General features: G+C 43.7%; 1 protein-coding gene across 1 annotated transcript in view; it reads left to right on the top strand.

Moving 5' to 3' along the window:
• The window catches only part of LOC129830177 (matrix metalloproteinase-23-like), a 33,919-nt gene extending 10,837 nt beyond the window's left edge, over positions 1 to 23,082 (top strand). Inside the window, exons 2-4 of the mRNA XM_055892513.1 lie at positions 15,399 to 15,538; positions 18,989 to 19,128; positions 19,588 to 23,082. Coding sequence (XP_055748488.1) covers positions 15,399 to 15,538; positions 18,989 to 19,128; positions 19,588 to 19,892 — 585 coding nt within the window. The 3' untranslated portion in view covers positions 19,893 to 23,082. The remainder of the gene's footprint in view (positions 1 to 15,398; positions 15,539 to 18,988; positions 19,129 to 19,587) is intronic.
• Positions 23,083 to 23,439: the final 357 nt, after the last annotated feature.

A 23,439-nucleotide genomic window follows, 5' to 3' on the forward strand; every position in this document is an offset into this window, starting at 1 on the left:
CCTTCTCCAGATCCTTCAGGTTTCGGGGCTGTCGCTGGGCAATACGGACTTTCAGCTCCCTCCAAAGATTTTCTATTGGGTTCAGGTCTGGAGACTGGCTAGGCCAGGACCTTGAGATGCTTCTTATGGAGCCACTCCTTAGTTGCCCTGGCTGTGTGTTTCGGGTCGTTGTCATGCTGGAAGACCCAGCCACGACCCATCTTCAATGCTCTTGCTGAGGGAAGGAGGTTGTTGGCCAAGATCTCAAGATACATGGCCCCATCCATCCTCTCCTCAAACGGTGCAGTCGTCCTGTTCCCTTTGTAGAAAAGCATCACCAAAGAATGATGTTTCCACCTCCATGCTTCACGGTTGGGATGGTGTTCTTGGGGTTGTACTCATTCTTCTTCTTCCTCCAAACATGGCGAGTGGAGTTTAGACCAAAAAGCTCTATTTTTGTCTCATCAGACCACATGACCTTCTCCCATTCCTCCTCTGGATCATCCAGATGGTCATTGGCAATTTTCAGACGGGCCTGGACATGCGCTGGCTTGAGCAGGGGGACCTTGCGTGCGCTGCAGGATTTTAATCCATGACGGCGTAGTGTGTTACTAATGGTTTTCTTTGAGACTGTGGTCCCAGCTCTCTTCATGTCATTGACCAGGTCCTGCCGTGTAGTTCTGGGCTGATCACTCACCTTCCTCATGATCATTGATGCCCCACGAGGTGAGATCTTGCATGGAGCCCCAGACCGAGGGTGATTACCGTCATCTTGAACTTCTTCCATTTTCTAATAATTGCACCAACAGTTGTTGCCTTCTCACCAAGCTGCTTGCCTATTGTCCTGTAGCCCAACCCAGCCTTGTGCAGGTCTACAATTTTACCCCTGATGTCCTTACACAGCTCTCTGGTCTTGGCCATTGTGAAGAGGTTGGAGTCTGTTTGATTGAGTGTGTGGACAGGTGTCTTTCATACAGGTAACGAGTTCAAACAGGTGCAGTTAATACAGGTAATGAGTGGAGAACAGGAGGGCTTCTTAAAGAAAAACTAACAGGTCTGTGAGAGCCGGAATTCTTACTGGTTGGTAGGTGATCAAATACTTATGTCATGCAATAAAATGCAAATGAATTACTTAAAAATCATACAATGTGATTTTCTGGATTTTTGTTTTAGATTCCGTCTCTCACGTCTCTCTCCGACCTCTACATGCTTTGTAAGTAGGAAAACCTGCAAAATCGGCAGTGTTTCAAATACTTGTTCTCCCCACTGTAGGTAGAGTTAAAGTGACCATGCATAAATAATAAACAGAGAGTAGCAACAGCACAAAAGAGTGGTCTGGGTAGCCCTTTGATTAGCTGTTCAGAAGGTAGAAGCTTTTAAGAAGCCTTTTGGACCTAGACTTGGCGCTCCAGTACCGCTTGCCATGCAGTAGCATAGAGAACAGTCTATGACTAGGGTTGCTGGAGTCTTTGACATTTTTTAGGGCCTTCCTCTGACACCGTCTGGTATAGATGTCCTGGATTGTGGGAGGCTTGGCCCCAGTTATGTACTGTGCCGTACACACTACCCTCTGTAGTGCCTTGCAGTCGAAAGCCGAGCAGTTGCCATACCAGGCAGTGATGCAGCCAGTCAGGATGCTCTCGATGGTGCAGCTGTAGAATCTTTTGAGGATCTGAGGACCATTGCCAAATCTTTCCTTCTCCTGGGTGGAATAGCCTTTGTCATGCCCTCTTCACGACTGTCTTAGTGTGTTTGGACCATGATAGTTTGTTGGTGATGTGGACACCAAGGAACTTGAAGCTCTCAACCTGCTCCACTGCAGCCCCATCGATGAGAATGGGGGCATTCTCGGTCCTCCTTTTCCTGTAATCCACAATCATCTCTTTTGTCTTGATCCCTACGAGGGAGAGGTTGTTGTCCTGGCACCACACGGCCAGGTCTCTTACCTCCTCCCTGATGTTTGTCTCATCGTCGTCAGTGATCAGGCCTACCACCGTCATGTTGTCTGCAAACTTAATGATGGTGTTGGAGTCGTGCGTGAACAGGGAGTACAGGAGGGGACTAAGCATGCACCCTTGAGGGGTGCCCGTGTTTGAGTTTATTTTATTTTTACAGGGCCAGTGCACAGTAATCAACGTTTCAGTAAAAGTGCCGGTTTTAGCCAGCATTTTTCAACCGCAGTCCTTGGGCAGGTTATTAAAAACAATTACAATATAGACAATCATTGAGCAGTGAGCACACGCAGAGCAACATAGGACAAGCAGACATAGAATACAGACAGAGAAACATAGGACAAGAGAGACGTAGCATACAGACAGAGCAACATAGAACAAAAAGCAGCAAGACAAAATTCATAAAAGCAACAAAGTGTTTCCACACCTCACAAGCTACAGACAACAGACAACATGGAAAGCGGCAAATCAGGTGTTGAACGCTGAGCTGTAGTCAATGAACAGCATTCTCATGTAGGTGTTCCTTTTGTTCAAGTGGGAAAGGTCAGTGTGGAGTGTAATATAAATTGTGTTATCTGTGGATCTGTTGGGGCGGTATGCAAATTGGAGTAGGTCCAGGGTGTCTGGGATGATGGTGTTGATGTGAGCCAAGCCTTTCGAAGCATTTCATGGCTACAGATGTGAGTGCTATGGGGCAATAGTAATTTATACAGGTTACCTTAGCGTTCTTGGACACAGGGACTATGGTGGTCTGCTTGAAACATGTAGGTATTACAGACTAAATCAGGGAGAGGTTGAAAATGTCAGTGAAAACACTTGCCAGCTGTTCAACGCATGCTCTGAGTACGCATCCTGGTAATCTGTCTGGCCCTGCGGCCTTGCGAATTTGAACCTGTTTAAAGGTCTTACCGACACTGGCTACAGAGAGTGTGATCACACAGTCGTCTGGAACAGCTGGCGCTGTCATGCATGATTCAGCGTTGCTTGTCTCGAAGCGAGCATAAAAGGCATTTTGCTCGTCTGGTAGGCTCACGTCACTGGGCATTTCGTGGCTGGGTTTCCCTTAGTAATCCGTGATAGTTTGCAAGCCCTGCCACATCCGACGAGCATCAAATCCAATGTAGTAGGTTTCGATCTTAGTCCTGTATTGGTGCGTTGCCTGTTTGGTGGTTCGTCGGAGGGCATAGCGGGATTTCTTATAAGAGTCCGGGTTAGAGTCCCTCTCTTTGAAAGCATCAGCTCTAGCAAGTCAGTGTGGATGTTGCCCGTAAATCCATGGTTTCTGGTTGGGATATGCATGCACGGTCACTGTGGGGATGATGTCGTCGATGCACTTATTAATGAATCCGGAGACTGATGTGGTATACTCCTCAATGCGGATGAGTCCGAGAATGGATGAGTCCCAGAACATATTCGGATGAGTCCCAGAACATATTCCAGTCTGTGCTAGTGAAACAGTCCTGTAGCTTTGCATCTGCTTCATCAGACCACTTCCGTATTGAGCGCGTCACTGGTATCTCTTGTTTGAGTTTTTGCTTGTAAGCAGGAATCAGGAGGATAGAGTTATGGTCAAATTTGCCAAATGGTGTCACGTGTGCTCCCTCTACGGCCTTATCTACGGCCTCTAGGTCACCAGGCTGCTTGTTATGGCGCACATCGTTACGTTCACCTGCGCGTCATCAGACTCACCTAGACTCCATCACCTCCTTCATTATCTGCCCTATATATGTCACTCCCTTTGGTTCCTTCCCCAGGCGTCATTGTTCCTGTTTCAGTTTCATGTCTGTGTGCTGTTAGTGTTTCCTGTTTTGTATTATGTTCCATTTATTTTATTAAAACACTCACTCCCTGAACTTGTTTCCCGACTCTCAGTGCACATCGTTGCAAATGGAGGGCAAGGGAGAGCTTTGAATGCTTCGCTGTGTGTGGAGTAAAGATGATCTAGAGTTTTTTCGCCTCTACTTGCACACGTGACATGCTGGTGGAAATGAGTTAAGACGGATTTCAGTTTTCCTGCACTAAAATCCCTTGCCACTAAGAGTGCTGTCTCTGGATGAGCATGTTCTTGTTTGCTTATGGCCCTAAACAGCTCTTTGAGTGCGGTCTTAGTGACATCATTGGTATGTGGTGGTAAATAAACAGCTATGGAAAATATATATGATCAATATCTTGGTAAATAGTATGATCTATAGCTTATTATGAGGTATTCTAACTCAGTCGAGCAGAACCTCGAGACTCCCTTAAAATTAGAGATTGCTATTCTGTCCTGCCAATGCATAGAAAAACTAGAATATTATCCGTCCTTTTTCAGACAGGTTTCCAAGATACATAGGATATTACAATGAGCCAACGTGGAATAGATGATGAATTGATGTCTGTGCCCAGTGGGATGTCATTTCCTTTCAAATAGACATATCATCACTATCAGGATAAGGTAATACCCAGATGCAGACCGCGTCGAAGTAACAATGTTTATTACAGCAACAGGGGCAAAGGTACAGGACGGCTGGCAGGCTCAGGTTAGGCAGAGGTCGGTAATACAGAGACAGGGCAAAGGTACAGGACGGCAGTCAGGGTCAGAGGCAGGCAGAGTGGTCAGGCGGGCGGGCTCAGGGTCAGGACAGGCAAGGGTCAAAACCAGGAGGATGAGAAAAGAGACACTGGGGAAAAGCAGGAGCGGATTCAAAAAATGCTGGTTGACTTGACAAACTGGCAACAGACAAACAGAGAACACTGGTATAAATACACAGGGGATAATGGGGAAGATGGGCGACACCTGTATGGGAGTGCAGACATTCACAAAGACAGGTGAAACAGATCAGGGTGTGACAATCACAAAAGCCAGACTTGCTTGTATGAGCAACAACAATTCTTATTGTATTGTAGATATAATAAACATTGTTTGATCTAGCTGGCTGAAGTCTTTACCCTCCCTTATACCAAGTTAGCTATTCTAAAGTGTCTACTACTATTCATAAATTCTGTTTCCATTTTTAGTTGTTTTCCCCAGGAATAAATGGAGAAGCAGTTTGACAAGGGTACAGCTTGTCTTAGAACAACATGTACTGTAGCTTAAAGTAATCATGATTTAGGGCCAGGCTACATGGACATATCTCAAGTTACTCCAACTTAAGTGCAATGCCTGCTCCAGCTTGTAGGCTATGTCCTCTTCTTTTGTAGTGTATGTTTCCTTGACTCCGTTATCAGTGTGGCAGGAAGTCTTCAGTCTTCTGCAGGGCTTCTCTGCTGTTAGTCTGGGAGTATAGTCCTCAGCTCTTGGCAAAGGTCTTGTTTTCCTGAGGATTAAGGAACATTGGAAATCTTGAAGGAATGCTTAGTGTTTACATAATTTCTCTCTGAAGAAATGTTTCCTTTTCATACAGATATTTTACCAGTATAGATTCTGATTAATCAAATAGACAATTATTTAGGTTCTATTTCCACTGTATTTGTATGTAAGTTTGAAAACATTGTATATAAACAATGCAACGAGGTCAGGTCGTGTTGGTCCATTCCTTATCGTTGATGGTAAGGTGTTTGTGGAGTAGAGCTGTCGATAGTCTAAATGAGCTTATTCACTTGTCATAAAAGTCACCTATCACAAAGTCACCTAAAGTGATTTGGATAATCAGTCATACAGTGTATACTTTAACTGTATATTTTACGTTCTATTACTATTATGTAATAACAACATAGTCACAAAATATTTCTAACCGCTCTGAAATAGAAAACACCATGCTGGCCTCTTTCAAAGCTGTAAAACACGAGTAGAATCCATGTGTTATTATTGGGAGAGTCTTATTTGTCCCTCTCCAAAGGGACATCAGACATACTGTATCTGCAAAATGTATTATACTTCAAGTTTGGAAAGCAGTTTTCTTTTTCCACAAGATGGAATGCCCTCACATGAAAAAGTAATGCCTAACATTCACATGCAAGGCATTGGAGTAATAACCTGAAGTTATGTGCTATAGTAACTGCAAGAATTACAATAGAGATGAATATCCTCAGCTGGTGAAGTCAAGACAGAACTCTTGCAGCATGGAACTGTTTCTTGTTTTGATTTTGAACATGAGATTGATACCTATCAATACTGTATAAATGCCATAAATCACAACTGTCAGTTCAACTAACAGTCTTAGTAGATTACAGTACGAAGTACATGGTAACACTTTACTTAAAGGGGGTATAAATAAGACATTCAAAAGAGTTTTCAAAATAAAAGTGAATTTTCATTACGGTACTAAAAGTCTCGAAGTAACACTGAAATAGATCTTTATTTATCCATTGTACAACAGAAGTTTGTACATTGAAATTTGTGCAATGGATCAGAACACATATTTTTGGCTTATTTTAGCATAGAACACACTGTAGGCCTAACATTACATTATTGTAGCAGAGAACACGCTGTAGGCCTAACATGACATTATTGTAGCAGAGAACACGCTGTAGGCCTAACATTACATTATTGTAGCAGAGAACATGCTGTAGGCCTAACATGACATTATTGTAGCAGAGAACATGCTGTAGGCCTAACATGACATTATTGTAGCAGAAAACACGCTGTAGGCCTAACATGACATTATTGTAGCAGAGAACACGCTGTAGGCCTAACATTACATTATTGTAGCATAGAACACGCTGTAGGCCTAACATTACATTATTGTAGCAGAGAACACGCTGTAGGCCTAACATGACATTATTGTAGCAGAGAACACGCTGTAGGCCTAACATTACATTATTGTAGCAGAGAACACGCTGTAGGCCTAACATGACATTATTGTAGCAGAGAACATGCTGTAGGCCTAACATGACATTATTGTAGCAGAGAACATGCTGTAGGCCTAACATGACATTATTGTAGCAGAGAACATGCTGTAGACCTAACATGACATTATTGTAGCAGAGAACATGCTGTAGGCCTAACATTACATTATTGTAGCAGAGAACATGCTGTAGGCCTAACATGACATTATTGTAGCAGAGAACACGCTGTAGGCCTAACATTACATTATTGTAGCATAGAACATGCTGTAGGCCTAACATTACATTATTGTAGCAGAGAACATGCTGTAGACCTAACATGACATTATTGTAGCAGAGAACACGCTGTAGGCCTAACATGACATTATTGTAGCAGAGAACATGCTGTAGGCCTAACATGACATTATTGTAGCAGAGAACATGCTGTAGGCCTAACATGACATTATTGTAGCAGAGAACATGCTGTAGACCTAACATGACATTATTGTAGCATAGAACATGCTGTAGCCCTAACATTACATTATTGTAGCATAGAACATGCTGTAGGCCTAACATTACATTATTGTAGCATAGAACATGCTGTAGGCCTAACATTACATTTATTATTGGTGCTCCAGGCCAGAACTCGCTTTAGGCCAGGTACTCGGTTTACTTCAGATTAGCTTTCTCACGGATACTGTCACAGAAAAGTTCTTAATTCGATAACAGAACATTGATCTTAAGGGCTGTCCTGCACCATTGAAAAATGACAAGAGAGGATACAAAATACTCAATGCAAACAGTCACTAACCGCTTACCCTGTGCTGCTCCCAGCCTATTACATGAAGTGTGTCACAGGGTTGGGTACTGTGGCTGTAAACATATACATTTCCACTGTACAATAGATAAATAAAGATATATTTCAAGGGACTTTTATTTTGAAAACTTCTCACAAATGATGTTGAATAAATGTGTTATAAGGTTTGTTATTAATGATACTGCAACACTGTTATATAAAGGTATAAAGTTGTTATATAACTTGTTTCATAAAGGTGTTATGCATGCTTTATATATACCCCCTTAAAAGTAAAGTGTTATCACTTACTTTTACTTAGGCTATCTTTTACTCCTTGAGGATCTCCACCGCACCGCATGTTTCTATGTCCAGTTTCTCGAGTTCCCTCCATGAAAACTTCTGATCTTCCAACTCATGTTGTTACTGATATTCTCCTTAGTTCTTTGGTCAGGTTCCGACACTCCTAAATCAAGTCAATCACATCATAATAATACATTTTGCAGAGCTGATTTGTTTGGTCGAAAGACCGATTAGTGAAAAAACGTGTAAACGCAGCCATCGACAGGAGATAAGAGCACTAAGAGTGACAGAACACTAAGTACTAGCTATGGATAGTTTATAACTATCATTCCCCATCCTGATATCTCTGCACTGGCTCCCCGTCTCATTCCGGATTGAATTCAAAACCCTCCTGCTGACTTTCCAGTGTATTCATGACAATGCCCTCCTTATCTCAAAGAACTGAGCTCCCTCCAAAACCCCACCCGCACCCTCAGGTCAATCGATATCCCTCCTCCATGACCCCAGAACCAAGATCCGCTCCTTGGGGGATCAGGCTTTCAGCCTCTGGAATGCCCTCCAGGCCTAAAAACGTTTCTCTTTAGGAAGGCTTTCTATTGATAGCTGTGCTCCTTGTTGTCCTTGTTCCTTGTAGTTTCTTTGTGTTCTTTGTGTCAGTTGCCCTGTCTAGTTGTGTCAATATTTGTTCTTCTATTTGGTAAAACATTTGTATTTTATGCACTTTGAGTTTATTCTGTAAAATGAAAATGTAATTATTATTATAAACACAAAGACAACACTCTACGTTATAATTTTATTTTAAAACTCAGCTAAACACAGAACATATCCATCACTTTCCTTAACTTCTCTGGGATATGTGGGACGGTAGCGTCCCACTTCTCCAAAAGCCGGAAAAAATGTAGCACGCCAAATTCAAATATATTACTATAAAAATAAATCTTTCATGAAATAACACATGATAGACACCAAATTAAAGCTACACATGTTGTGAATCCAGCCAACATGTCTGATTTCAAAAATAATTTACGGCGAAAGCACACCAACGATTATGTTAGCTCAGTACATAGCTACAGAAAAACACAGCCATTTTCCCAGCAAAAGATAGTAGTAACAAAAACCAGAAATAGAGATAAAATGAATCACTAACCTTTGAACATCTTCATCAGATGACACTCATAGGACATCATGTTACACAATACATTTATGTTTTGTTCGATAATGTGCATATTTATATCCACAAACCTCGGTTTACATTGGCGCCATGTTCAGAAATGCCTCCAAAATATCCAGAGAAATTGCAGAGAGCCACGTCAAATAACAGAAATACTCATCATGAACTTTGATGAAAGATACATGTTTTACATAGAATTAAAGATACACTTGTTCTTAATGCAACCGCTGTGTCAGATTTAAAAAAAACTTTACGGAAAAAGCACACCATGCAATAATCTGAGACGGCGCTCAGATATAACAACATTTCTCCTCCATGTTGGAGTCAACAGAAATACGAAATTACATCATAAATATTCCCTTACCTTTGATGATCTTCATCAGAATGCACTCACAGGAATCCTAGTTCCACAATAAATCATTGTTTTGTTCGATAATGTCCATTACTTATGTCTAAGTAGCTACTTTTGCTAGCATGTTTAGTGCACATGTCCAAATGCTCGCGCAGATGCAGGCGAACTCGGACGAAAACTTCAAAAAGTTATATAACAGGTCGAATAAACTGGTGAAACTAAGTAGAGAATCAATCTTCAGGATGTTGTTATCATAACTATCCAATAACGTTCCAACCGGAGAATTCCTCTGTGTCTCTAGAAGTTATGGAAAGCAAGACGAAATCGTTTGGAACACGCGTGACCAGGAACTGGCATTCTGCCAGACCAATGACTGAAACACCTCCCATTCGACTCAACATCACAGTAGAGGCTTCATTCCACCTTCTATAGACTGTTGACATCTAGTGAAAGGCGTAGGAAGTGCAAACAGATCCATATCTTACAGGGAATTGAATAGGCGATGAGTTGAACATCGACCAGCCTCAGAATTCTCACTTCCTGTTTGAATTTTTTTCTCAGGTTTTTGCCTGCCATATGAGTTCTGTTATACTCACAGACATTATTCAAACAGTTTTAGAAACTTCAGAGTGTTTTATATCCAATAGAAATAATAATATGCATATATTAGCATGTGGGACAGAGTAGGAGGCAGTTCACTATGGGCACGCAATTCATCCAAAAGGGAAAATGCTACCCCCTATCACAAAGTGTCACGATCGTGTGGATGATTGATGGACCAAAACGCAGCTTTAGGAAAATAAGCCATCTCCTTTTATTGGTGAAGAAGGCAAACGAAACAAAAACACTTAAACACTAAACAAAACAAGAAAACGATCGTGAAGCTAAACAACGATGTGCACACACTGGCTACAAACGTATCACATAGACAACTACTCACATCGAATGAAAGCCTATGGCTACCCTAAATAAGGCTCCCAATCAGAGACAACCGAAATCAGCTGTCTCTAATTGGGAACTCATTCAGGTAACCATAGACTCTCCTAGATAACTAAACATACATAGACAACGCTAGACACCTGAACTCAACACAAACCCATATACTACACCCAATAACCCCTTTACCATAGAAACACCCAAAACCAACAAAACACCAACATTCCCCATGTCACACCCTGACCTAACTAAAATAATAAAGAAAACAAAGAATACTAAGGCCAGGGCGTGACATAACCCCCCCCTTAAGGTGCGAACTCCGGGCGCACCATTACACAGTCTAGGGGAGGGTCTGGGTGGGCTTCCATCCATGGTGGCGGCTCCGGCTCTGGTCGTGGTCCCCACGTCACCACAGTCCCTAACCGCCTCCTTAGCTTCCTACAAAAGACCCCCCTCCACATTAACCACACTGCATTAAGGGGCAGTTCCGGACTAAGGGGCAGCTCCGGACTAAGGGGCAGTACCAGGGTAAGGGGCAGTACCAGGGTCAGGGGCAGCTCCGAACAAAGGGGCAGTACCAGGGTAAGGGACAGCACCAGGATAAGGGACAGCACCAGGATAAGGGACAGCACCAGGCTGAGGGACTGCAGCTCCGGACTGAGGGACTGCAGCTCCGGACTGAGGGACGGCCCATGGCTGGCTGACGGATCTGGCTGCTCATGGCTAGCTGACGGATCTGGCTGCTCATGGCTAGCTGACGGATCTGGCTGCTCATGGCTAGCTGACGGATCTGGCTGCTCATGGCTAGCTGACGGATCTGGCTGCTCATGGCTGGCTGACGGATCTGGCTGCTCATGGCTGGCTGACGGATCTGGCTGCTCATGGCTAGCTGACGGATCTGGCTGCTCATGGCTAGCTGACGGATCTGGCTGCTCATGGCTGGCTGACGGATCTGGCTGCTCATGGCTGGCTGACGGATCTGGCTGCTCATGGCTGGCTGACGGATCTGGCTGCTCATGGCTAGCTGACGGATCTGGCTGCTCATGGCTAGCTGACGGATCTGGCTGCTCATGGCTAGCTGACGGATCTGGCTGCTCATGGCTAGCTGACGGATCTGGCTGCTCATGGCTGGTTGGCGGCTCTGGCAGATCCTGTCTGGTTGGCGGCTCTGGCAGATCCTGTCTGGTTGGCGGCTCTGGCAGATCCTGTCTGGTTGGCGGCTCTGGCAGATCCTGTCTGGTTGGCGGCTCTGGCAGATCCTGTCTGGTTGGCGGCTCTGGCAGATCCTGTCTGGTTGGCGGCTCTGGCAGATCCTGTCTGGTTGGCGGCTCTGGCAGATCCTGTCTGGTTGGCGGCTCTGGCAGATCCTGTCTGGTTGGCGGCTCTGGCAGATCCTGTCTGGCGGACGGCTCTAGCGGCTCCTGTCTGGCGGACGGCTCTAGCGGCTCCTGTCTGGCGGACGGCTCTGTAGGCTCATGGCAGACGGGCGGCTTTGCAGGCTCATGGCAGACGGATGGCTCAGACGGCGCTGGGGAGACGGATGGCTCAGATGGCGCTGGGGAGACGGATGGCTCAGATGGCGCTTGGCAGACGGGCAGTTCATGCATCGCTGTGCAGACGGCAGACTCCTGCCGGCTGAGGCGCACTGTAGGCCTGGTGCGTGGTGCCGGGACTGGTGGCACCGAGCTGGGGACACGCATCTCAGGGCTAGTGCGGGGAGCAGCAACAGGACGCACAGGACTCTGGGGACACACAGGAGGCTTGGTGCGTGGTTTAGGCACTGGTGGTAAAGGGCTGGAGACACGCACCATATAGCTAGTGCGTGGAGGAGGCACTGGTGGTACTGGGTTGGGGCGGGGAGGTGGCGCCGGAAATACCGGACCGTGCAGGCGTACTGGCTCCCTTGAGCGCCGAGCCTGCCCAACCTTACCTGGTTGTATGCTCCCCGTCGCCTGACCAGTGCGGGGAGGTGGAATAACCCGCACCGGCCTATGTAGGCGAACCGGGGACACCATGCGTAAGGCTGGTGCCATGTACGCCGGCCCGAGGAGACGCACTGGTGACCAGATGCGTTGGGCCGGCTTCATGACATACGGCTCAACACTCAGTCTAGCCCGGCCGATACGTGGAGCTGAAATGTACCGAACCGGGCTATGCACGCGTACAGGAGACACCGTGCGCTCTACTGCGTAACACGATGTCTGCCCGTACTCTCGCTCTCCACGGTAAGTACAGGGAGTAGGCGCAGGTTTCCTACCTGACTTCGCCACACTCCCTTTAAGGCCCCCCCCAAGAAATTTTTGGGTTGTACTCACGGGCTTCCAGCCTTGTCTCCGTGCTGCCTCCTCATATCGCCTCCTCTCGGCTTTAGCTGCCTCCAGCTCTTCACGAGGAAGGCGATATTCTCCCGGTTGTGCCCACGGCCCCTTACCATCCAGTATCTCCTCCCATGTCCACGAATCCTGTGTAGGTGGGTCCTGTTGTCGCTTTCCATGCCGCTTGGTCCTGTAATGGTGAGTAGTTCTGTCACGATCGTGTGGATGATTGACGGACCAAAACGCAGCTTTAGGAAAATAAGCCATCTCCTTTTATTGGTGAAGAAGGCAAACGAAACAAAAACACTTAAACACTAAACAAAACAAGAAAACGATCGTGAAGCTAAACAACGATGTGCACACACTGGCTACAAACGTATCACATAGACAACTACTCACATCGAATGAAAGCCTATGGCTACCCTAAATAAGGCTCCCAATCAGAGACAACCGAAATCAGCTGTCTCTAATTGGGAACTCATTCAGGTAACCATAGACTCTCCTAGATAACTAAACATACATAGACAACGCTAGACACCTGAACTCAACACAAACCCATATACTACACCCAATAACCCCTTTACCATAGAAACACCCAAAACCAACAAAACACCAACATTCCCCATGTCACACCCTGACCTAACTAAAATAATAAAGAAAACAAAGAATACTAAGACCAGGGCGTGACACAAAGAAGTTAAAGATTCTCCTTTGATTATTTGACAAATGACTTTCCCACTAAGTTCTGGAAACCCAAATTAGTTTGCTGGGAATACAGATCATGATCATAAATATGAATGAAATCTGGATGGTGAAGTAACACACGCACGTGTACAGATAAGGCTGTACCTGTGCAGAGCACATGCTCCTTTAACCTTCCATGCTCTAATACTTGATATATTTACTTTGTAAACTGTTTTTTAATTGTTGTTCTGAACCCAGTGCCCGTAAGTCATCATTAAATTCAAGTAAATTATGTTTCATTTAATTAGCCATTAAGATGTGGCCATCTATTGCTTTTATGTACAGTGGGGCAAAAAAGTATTTAGTCAGCCACCAATTGTGCAAGTTCTCCCACTTAAAAAGATGAGAGAGGCCTGTAATTTTCATCATAGGTACACTTCAACTATGACAGACAAAATGAGGGAAAAAAATCCAGAAAATCACATTGTAGGATTTTTAATGAATTTATTTGCAAATTATGGTGGAAAATAAGTATTTGGTCAATAACAAAAGTTTCTCAATACTTTGTTATATACCCTTTGTTGGCAATGACAGAGGTCAAACGTTTTCTGTAAGTCTTTGCAAGGTTTTCACACACTGTTACTGGTATTTTGGCCCATTCCTCCATGCAGATCTCCTCTAGAGCAGTGATGTTTTGGGGCTGTTGCTGGGCAACACGGACTTTCAACCCCTCCAAAGATTTTCTATGGGGTTGAGATCTGGAGACTGGCTAGGCCACTCCAGGACCTTGAAATGCTTCTTACGAAGCCACTCCTTCGTTGCCCGGGCGGTGTGTTTGGGATCATTGTCATGCTGAAAGACCCAGCCACGTTTCATCTTCAATGCCCTTGCTGATGGAAAGAGGTTTTCACTCAAAATCTCACAATACATGGCCCCATTCATTCTTTCCTTTACACGGATCAGTCGTCCTGGTCCCTTTGCAGAAAAACAGCCCCAAAGCATGATGTTTCCACCCCCATGCTTCACAGTGGGTATGGTGTTCTTTGGATGCAACAAGGCATTCTTTGTCCTCCAAACACGACGAGTTGAGTTTTTACTAAAAAGTTATATTTTAGTTTCATCTGACCATATGACATTCTCCCAATCTTCTTCTGGATCATCCAAATGCTCTCTAGCAAACTTCAAACGGGCCTGGACATGTACTGACTTAAGCAGGGGGACATGTCTGGCACTGCAGGATTTGAGTCCCTGGCGGCGTAGTGTGTTACTGATGGTAGGCTTTGTTACTTTGGTCCCAGCTCTCTGCAGGTCATTCACTAGGTCCCCCCGTGTGGTTCTGGGATTTTTGCTCACCGTTCTTGTGATCATTTTGACCCCACGGGGTGAGATCTTGCGTGGAGCCCCAGATCGAGGGAGATTATCAGTGGTCTTGTATGTCTTCCATTTCCTAATAATTGCTCCCACAGTTGATTTCTTCAAACCAAGCTGCTTAAGTATTGCAGATTCAATCTTCCCAGCCTGGTGCAGGTCTACAATTTTGTTTCTGGTGTCCTTTGACAGCTCTTTGGTCTTGGCCATAGTGGAGTTTGGAGTGTGACTGTTTGAGGTTGTGGACAAGTGTCTTTTATACTGATAACAAGTTCAAACAGGTGCCATTAATACAGGTAACGAGTGGAGGACAGAGGAGCCTCTTATTAAAGAAGAAGTTACAGGTCTGTGAGAGCCAGAAATCTTGCTTGTTTGTAGGTGACCAAATACTTATTTTCCACCATAATTTGCAAATAAATTCATAAAAAATCCTACAATGTGATTTTCTGGATTTTTTTTCGCATTTTGTCTGTCATAGTTGGAGTGTATCTATGATGAAAATTACAGGCCTCTCTCATCTTTTTAAGTGGGAGAACTTGCACAATTGGTGGCTGACTTAATACTTTTTTGCCCCACTGTAAATAAATAAGTCGTAATAGCTCAACGATTCTGTGACCACAGTTGCAAATGTTTTTTGGGGGGGGGGGGTTTCCCTTTTTTTTGTTGCTTGAGCACCACCCCCCAAAAAGTCTGTGCACGGCCCTGAAGTGACATCTGTGTCCAGTAAGTTGTAAATCCCTCCCTCGCTCCTAACTGGTCGAGGCAAATCTCAGGTGGTTAATCTACATTTTTTTTGTCCAAGGAAGAAGCTTACACCTCCGGTGTGTTGATGATTGGGATTCGTAAAGATGCTCACTCGCAGGTTCTCCACCTCTCCAGGAACAAGCGCTACACCTTCACCCCCGAGAAACTAAAATGGGACAAGTTCAAGCTCACATACAAGTATGGAAATTGCTTTTTTTCACGCCTTCATTTCTAACCTAAGGATTACTGCCTAAAAAACTAAAGAAATGCTGTTTTATTTGACTTCGACATACAGTTGAAGTCAGAAGTTTACATACAGCTTAGCCAAACACATTTAAACTTTGTTCACAATTCCTGACATTTAATCGTAGTAAAAATTCCCTGTCTTAGGTCAGTTAGGACCACCACTTAATTTTAAGAATGTGAAATGTCAGAATAATAGTAGAGGAAATGATTTATTTCAGCTTTTATTTCTTTCATCACATTCCCAGTGGGTCAGAAGTTTACATGCACTCAATTAGTATTTGGTAGAATTGCCTTTATATTGTTTAACTTGGGTCAAATGTTTCAGGTAGCCTTCAACAAACTTCCCACAATAAGTTGTGTAAATTTTGGCCCGTTCCTCCTGACAGAGCTGGTGTAACTGAGTCAGGTTTGTAGACCTCCTTGCTCGCACACGCTTTTTCAGTTCTGCCCACAAATTTTCTATAGGATTGAGGTCAGGGCAGGGTCAGGGTCAGGGCTTTGTGATGGCCACTCCAATACCTTGACTTTGTTGTCCTTAAGCCATTTTGCCACAACTTTGGAAGTATGCTTGGGACCCATTTGCGACCAAGCTTTAACTTCCTGACTGATGTCTTGAGATGTTGCTTCAATTTTCCTCCCTCATGATGTTGCTTTATAATTTTCCTCCCTCATGATGCCATCTATTTTGTGAAGTGCACCAGACCCTCCTGCAGCAAAGCACCCCCACAACATGATGCTGCCACCCCCGTGCTTCCCGGTTGGGATGGTGTTCTTCAGCTTGCAAGCATCCCCCTTTTTCCTCCAAACATAACGATGGTCATTATGGCCATACAGTTCTAATTTTGTTTCATCAGACCAGAGGATATTTCTCCAAAAAGTACAATCTTTGTCCCCATGTGCAGTTGCAAACTGTAGTCTGGCTTTTTTTTAATGGCGGTTTTGGAGCAGTGGCTTCTTCCTTGCTGAGCGGCCTTTCAGGTTATGTCGATATAGGACTTGTTTTACTGTGGATATAGATACATTTGTACCTGTTTCCTCCTGCATCTTCACAAGGTCCTTTGCTGTTGTTCTGGGATTGATTTGCACTTTTCGCACCAAAGTACGTTCATCTCTAGGGACAGAACACGTCTCTTTCCTGAGCGGTGTGACGGCTGCGTGGTCCCATGGTGTTTATACTTGCGTACTATTGTTTGTACAGATGAGCGTGGTACCTTCAGGCATTTGGAAATTGCTCCCAAGGTTGAACCAGACTTGTGGAGGTCTAACTTTTTGTTTCTGAGGTCTTGGCTGATTTCTTTTTAATTTTCCAATGATGTCAAGCAAAGAGGCACTGAGTTTGAAGATAGGCCGTGAAATACATCCACAGGTACACCTCCAATTGACTCAAATGATGTCAATTAGCCTATCAGAAGCTTCTAAAGCCATGACATAATTTTCTGGAATTTTCCAAGCTGTTTAAAGGCACAGTCAACTTAGTGTATGTAAACTTCTGACCCACTGAAATTGTGATACAGTGAGTTATAAATGAAATAATCTGTCTGTAAACAATTGTTGGAAAAATTACTTGTGTCATGCACAAAGAAGATGTCCTAAGCAACTTAGCAAAACTATAGTTTGTTAACAAGACATTTGTGGAGTGGTTGAAAAACTAGTTTTAATGACTTCAACCTACGTGTATGTAAACTTCCGACTTCAGCTGTATTTACGAGGGACAGTTGTCTAAGAGCTTTAATCAGAATTGGTGAATTTCAGGTGTTTTGATAGTGCCCATTGATTTATAGTGGCAAGAAAAAGTATGTGAACCCTTTGGAATTACCTGGATTTCTGCATAAATTTGACATAGATGAAGATCAGATCAAAATGTAAGTCCCAACAATAGACAAACACAGTGTGCTTAAACTAATAACACAATTTATTGTATTTTTCTTGTCTATATTGAATACATAATTTAAACATTCACAGTGGAGGTTGGAAAAAGTATGTGAACCTCTAGTCTAATGAGTTCTCCAAGGAGTCAACTAACCTGGAGTCGAATCAATGAGACGAGATTGGAGATTTTGGTTAGAGATGCCCTTCCCCATAAAAAGTTTTGAGTTTTCTATTCACAAAAAGCATTGCCTGATGTGAGCCATGCCTCGAACAAATAAGATCTCAGAAGACCTAAGATTAAGAATTGCTGCCTTGCATGAAGATGGAAAAGTTACAAAAGTATCTTTAAATGTCATTCCACGGAAGACAAATTTTCTGTAAATGGAGAAATTTCAGCACTGTTGCTACTCTCCCTAAGATGACTGCAAGAGCACAGCGCAGAATGCTCAATGAGGTTAAGAAGAATCCTAGAGTATCAGCTAAAGACTTACTGAAATCTCTGGAATATGCTAACATCTCTGTTGACGAGTCTACAATACGTAAAACACTAAACAAGAATGGTGTTCATGGGAGGACGCCATGGAAGAAGTCACTGCTGTCCAAAAAAAACATTGCTGCACGTCTGAAGTTCGCAAAAGATCACCTGGATGTTCCACAGCGGTACTGACAAAATATTCTGTGGACAGATGAAACTAAAGTTGTGTTGTTTGGAAGGAACACACAACACTATGTGTGGATAAAAATAGGCACAGCACAGCACATCAACATCAAAACCTAATCCGAACTGTAGACTATGGTGGAGTGAGCATCATGGTTTGGGACTGCTTTGCTGCCTCAAGGCTTGGACCGTTTCCTATCATCGACGGAAAATTGAATTCCCAAGTTTATTAAAGACATTTCGCAGGAGAATGTAAGGCTATCTGTCCGCCAATTGAAGCTCAACAGAAGTTAGGTGATGCAACAACCCAAAGACAGAAGTAAATCAACAACAGAATGGCTTGAACAGAGGAAAATAAGACTTCTGGAGTGACCAAGTCAGTCCTGACCTCAACCCGATTGAGATGCTGTGACATGACGTCAAGAGAGTGGTTCACACCAGACATCCCAAGAGTATTGTGGAACTGAAACAGTTTTGTAACGAGGAATGGTCCAAAATCCTCCTGACCGTTGTGCAGGTCTGATCCGCAACTACAGAAAACATTTGGTTGAGGTTATTGCTGCCAAAGGAGGCTTAACCTGTTATTAAATCCAAGGGTTCACATACTTTTTCCAACCTGCACTGTGAATGTTTAGATAAAGTGTGTGTTCAATAAAGACATGAAAAATTATAATTGTTTGTGTTATTAGTTTAAGCAGACTGTTTGTCTATTGTTTGTCTATTGTTGTGACTTAGATGAAGATCAGATAACATTTTATGACCAATTTATGCAGAATTCCAGGTCATTCACAAACTTTTTCTTTCCACTGTAACTGATTTCTGCTGTTGTAATATGCCAAGTTGTTTCCCCAGATAATCACATTGTGTCTGTGCAGGCTGCTCTCTTTCCCAAGGAACCTGATGAATGCCAGTGACACGCGACGGGGTATCGCCAAAGCCTTCACTATGTGGAGTGACGTCTCACCCTTCAGCTTTAGAGAGGTTCCCACTGACCAGGAGGCAGACATCAAGATAGGTGGCACAACAAACATACTGTACCTAAAGCATATCAGGCATTATGACTGCCATATAATCCTATTCTAGTAGAAGGCCTAGACAGTGCCTACACAGTGAAAATCAGCATTTGAATTGAACAAATCTGCCTCTACTGTTTATTTATCTAATGTTCAGTGTGAATTATGCCTGAGAAAGAGTCTTGAGCACCTTCAAGCATGTGAAATAATTTTCAAGTGCCCTAAATCATGCAGAAGCTGTCTCAGTGGGAGCACCACGGTCTGGGACTCTTGTTCCATAAATAAATTATTGGTGCAAATGTGAGAAATGTCTGTCATCCCCAGGGGGATTGAGAAGTTTGTCCTTTGAAATCCATCATCTCCTAGACTGTATGTAGAATGAGATAGAGGCTGAAAAGGCTGGAGGGTGTGTTTTGCCTCTTGGCTGCTCTGACTAAAGCACAGCTCTCTCTTTTTGGCAGGCTTCTACCCCATCAACCACACAGACTGTCTGCAGTCCTACTTGCACCACTGTTTTGACGGCATTACCGGTGAACTGGCCCACGCCTTCTTCCCCCCGACGGGGGAGATCCACTTTGACGACCATGAGTATTGGATTCTGGGAAACATGCGCTTCAGCTGGAAAAAAGGCATGTACCTTTTTCTGAGTTTTTGTAACTGCTGTTGTGGACTCAGCACCAAAGCTACTTGCAGGATGTCTAGCTCAATTATTGTCAGATGCACTGGGTTGAATAGTATAAATTGTAGTAGACACTGTAGTTGGTAATTATGTCTTGAAGCTGGAAAAGTAGACAGTGTAATACTGTTCCTAAATGTGTAATGGTTGGTTACTGTGAGTTTAGAGCAGGGATGGGCAACTGGCCCTTTTGAAGGCCCTGGTATCAATTTGGTTGTTTTTCTTTTGTTATGTCGGTCACTGAATTAGCCCATGTTAGCTAAACATTTTAGATTGGTGAATTAGTCTAGCGGCCAGCTATCTAAACATGTAGTAATCAAGGTCGAATTAGAGCCAGGGGCCCTTTTGTTAGTCAAATAAATGGACACATTCAATCTATTCATCCAAACTGCTTGCGTACGTCAGCGGGTGTCTGCATAGACAGGCTCTAAAATAGAACTTGGTTGACACTTGACTACTCATTGGTTTTTACAAGCAGATATCCACGTGGGTGACTGAAAGATGCACAAGGTCCAGTTGGTGGTGGTAATGCTCCTTACAGTTGGTTGCCAAGCGCAATATAAAATCCACAGATGAAGAAGGATGAACGAGGAGAGATTATTAAAAGAAAATTAATAAAAAACTAACTAGGTTTCCCCTTTTTATCTGGAAATTAATTGTCGGAGTAGAGAATAAACAATTTTGAATGACCATATGCATGTTAGGTAAAATAACAACCCAATGTTTATCTCACCGGAAGAATTAACAGAAAGCTGGCTAAATGTCCATGAGTGTTTTGACCTGTCCCCAAATTAATATAGTTGGTTCACAGTTGGTTTTGGTATTTTAACCTTTTCACAGTCCCAGTCCAGAATTCAAGGAAACGTACAGTATTACGTGCTGACCACACCTCTCGCGTCGTGTGCGCGAGCATTGCAAAATAAATGTACACATACATGTTATTCAATGATTGCACTCACACTGCTCGGATGCATCAACGATCGTCTGCGTAGCCAGGCGCTAAAATAGAATATATATATTTGTGACGCTTGACGCACTGAAAGTCCCACCTCTCTCATCTCCTCATTGGTTTTTAGGAAGCATTTACCCAAGAGCGTGATTGAAAGATGAACTGAGGTTCACACTCCAGTCCAGTTGGTAGTGGTAAAGCACCTTAAAAGGTTGGTTGCCAACCGCCATATAAAGTCCAAAGAAGAAGAAGCAGCAGCCGGAAGGAGGAGAGATTACAAGAAATGAACTCGGTGGATTAATTGTCGGAGAAATTGTCGGAGGACCTTGTGCATTTCAGGTAAAATAACAACCCAATGTTATATCCCAGGAGAAATTAGGTAGCAACAGCAAGCTAAATTGCAATACATATTTCATGCTTTTCGACCTATCCCCAAATTATTATAGTTGGTTCAGAGTTTGTTTTGATATTTCAACCTGCGTGTCCTGGTCACGTCTGGTGTGGGTTGACAAAATCAACATGCGCGTGAGTGGTCTGGTCAGTATGTTATACAGAGCCATGATTGCATGGAACTCCCACCTTATACAGCGCAAGTGAACTCCTCATGGCACAATCCACATTTTGTTACGTTACAGCCTTATTCTACAATTGATTAAATTGTCTGTTTTCCTCATCAATCTACACACAATACCCCATCATGACAAAGCAAAAACAGGTTTTAAGCACCTTTGGTAGCTTGGGTATGACGCTACAAGCTTGGCACACCTGTATTTGGGGAGTTTCTCCCATTTTTCTCTGCAGATCCTCTCAAGCTCTGTCAGGTTGGATGGGGAGCGTCACTGCACAGCTATTTTCAGGTCTCTCCAGAGATGTTCGATCAGGTTCAAGCCTGAGCTCTGGCTGGGCCACTCAAGGACATTGACACTTGTCCAAAAGTCACTCCTGCATTGTCTTGGCTGTGTGCTTAAGGTAGTTGTCCTGTTGGAAGGTGATGTCCTTAGCGCTCTGGAGCAGGCTTTCATCAAGCATCTCTTTGTACTTTGCTCCGTTCATCTTCCCTCGATCCTGACTAGTCTTCCAGTCCCTGCCGCTAAAAAACATCCCCACAGCATAATGCTGCCACCACCATGCTTCACCGTACGGATGATGCCAGGTTTCCTTCAGATGTGAAGCTTGACATTCAGGCCAAATAGTTAAATCTTGGTTTCATCAGACCAGAAAATGTTGATTCTCATGGTCTGAGAGTCCTTTAGGTGTTTTTGCAAACTCCAAGCGGGCTTTCATGTACTTTTTACTGAGGAGTGGGTGCAGAGATGGTTGTCCTTCTGGAAGGTTCTCCCATCTCCACAGAGGAACTCTGGAGCTCTGTCAGAGTGACCATCAGGTTATTGGTCACCTCCCTGACCAAGGCCCAGAGGTGGGACCAAGTCATTGTTTTACAAGTCACAAGTAAGTCTCAAGTCTTAGCACTCAAGTCCCAAGTCAAGTCCCAAGTCAAGACCGTCAAGTATCAAGTCAAGTCTCAAGTCCTAAACTAGTCATAATGTGCTCTTCACCAAATGTAATACCATTTCATATTTTTAACAAGAGTAATAGTTAGTATATTACAGTTACGCAAATCATGAATGCTTTTAAAAATATCTATATATTTATTACTTTCCAAATAAACGTTATTTTCATGGAAATACATGGGTAAGACCTATTGAGGATCGCTATGGGGCGCAATCGGGCAATGTAGGCTTGTACACAATCGGCCAATCTTAACACACACACACACACTCTGTGTGGTTAAAGTGGCCTAACGTATGTCAATGGTTTTAGGAACAGCAGTAACATTAGGCAGGATTTAGGCTACCAACTGCCTGGCCAGTTGTAGCTCAATCTTGGGTGCATTGATCACGTTCCCGCACTGACTGACTGTGTGGAGGCTCATTGATTTAACGTTATGTTAGCCTACATGCTATACTAGTAAAGTTATAAATTATATAGCTGTCGGCTATATTAGCCACGACTTCTTTGTGCAGCTTCAAATGTCGAACAAAGTTGGAAATTGTTGCGCCTCCGTCTGTAATTTTCTTCCCGCATGTTTTGCAAGTTGCAATCCGTTTTTTGTTGATACAGCGTCGTCTTTATATCTGAAAATAATAATTTTGGGTATCTTCTTTCTCATTCAAATATTTTTTATTGAACACACACAGGAATGGTGTATAGGTATAAAAGGCAGGTATACAATTTTTATCTAAACATAAAAGAGCAGACAGAAACAAAAAGACCCAGAGTTCTGGGTACAAAACAAGACATACAGAACAAGGACAGGTAGAAAGAAAGAGGGTAGGTGTCACCCCCCACTTATTCCCCCCCTTTATCCCTCCCCCACTTATTCCCCCCCCCCCTTATCCCTCCCCCACTTATTCCCCCCCTTTATCCCTCCCCCACTTATTCCCCCCCTTATTCCCCCCCCACTTATTCCCCCCCTTTATCCCTTCCCCTTATTCCCCTCCCGACTGCTCAGGTGGCGGTGCCAACACATGCTGCCCAAAGGTGGATTAAAATATTACAATTGAGAGTGCGTTAAAAAGTACAAATTCACAGCGCCGAATGGTCCAAGTAAGAGAGGAAAGGCTGCCAGATTTGATCAAATGTTGATAATTTATTGTTCAGAATATATCTAATCCTTTCTAAGTGTAC

This window comes from Salvelinus fontinalis, chromosome 31, assembly GCF_029448725.1.
Source record: "Salvelinus fontinalis isolate EN_2023a chromosome 31, ASM2944872v1, whole genome shotgun sequence".
NCBI classification, from domain to species: Eukaryota; Metazoa; Chordata; class Actinopteri; order Salmoniformes; family Salmonidae; genus Salvelinus; species Salvelinus fontinalis.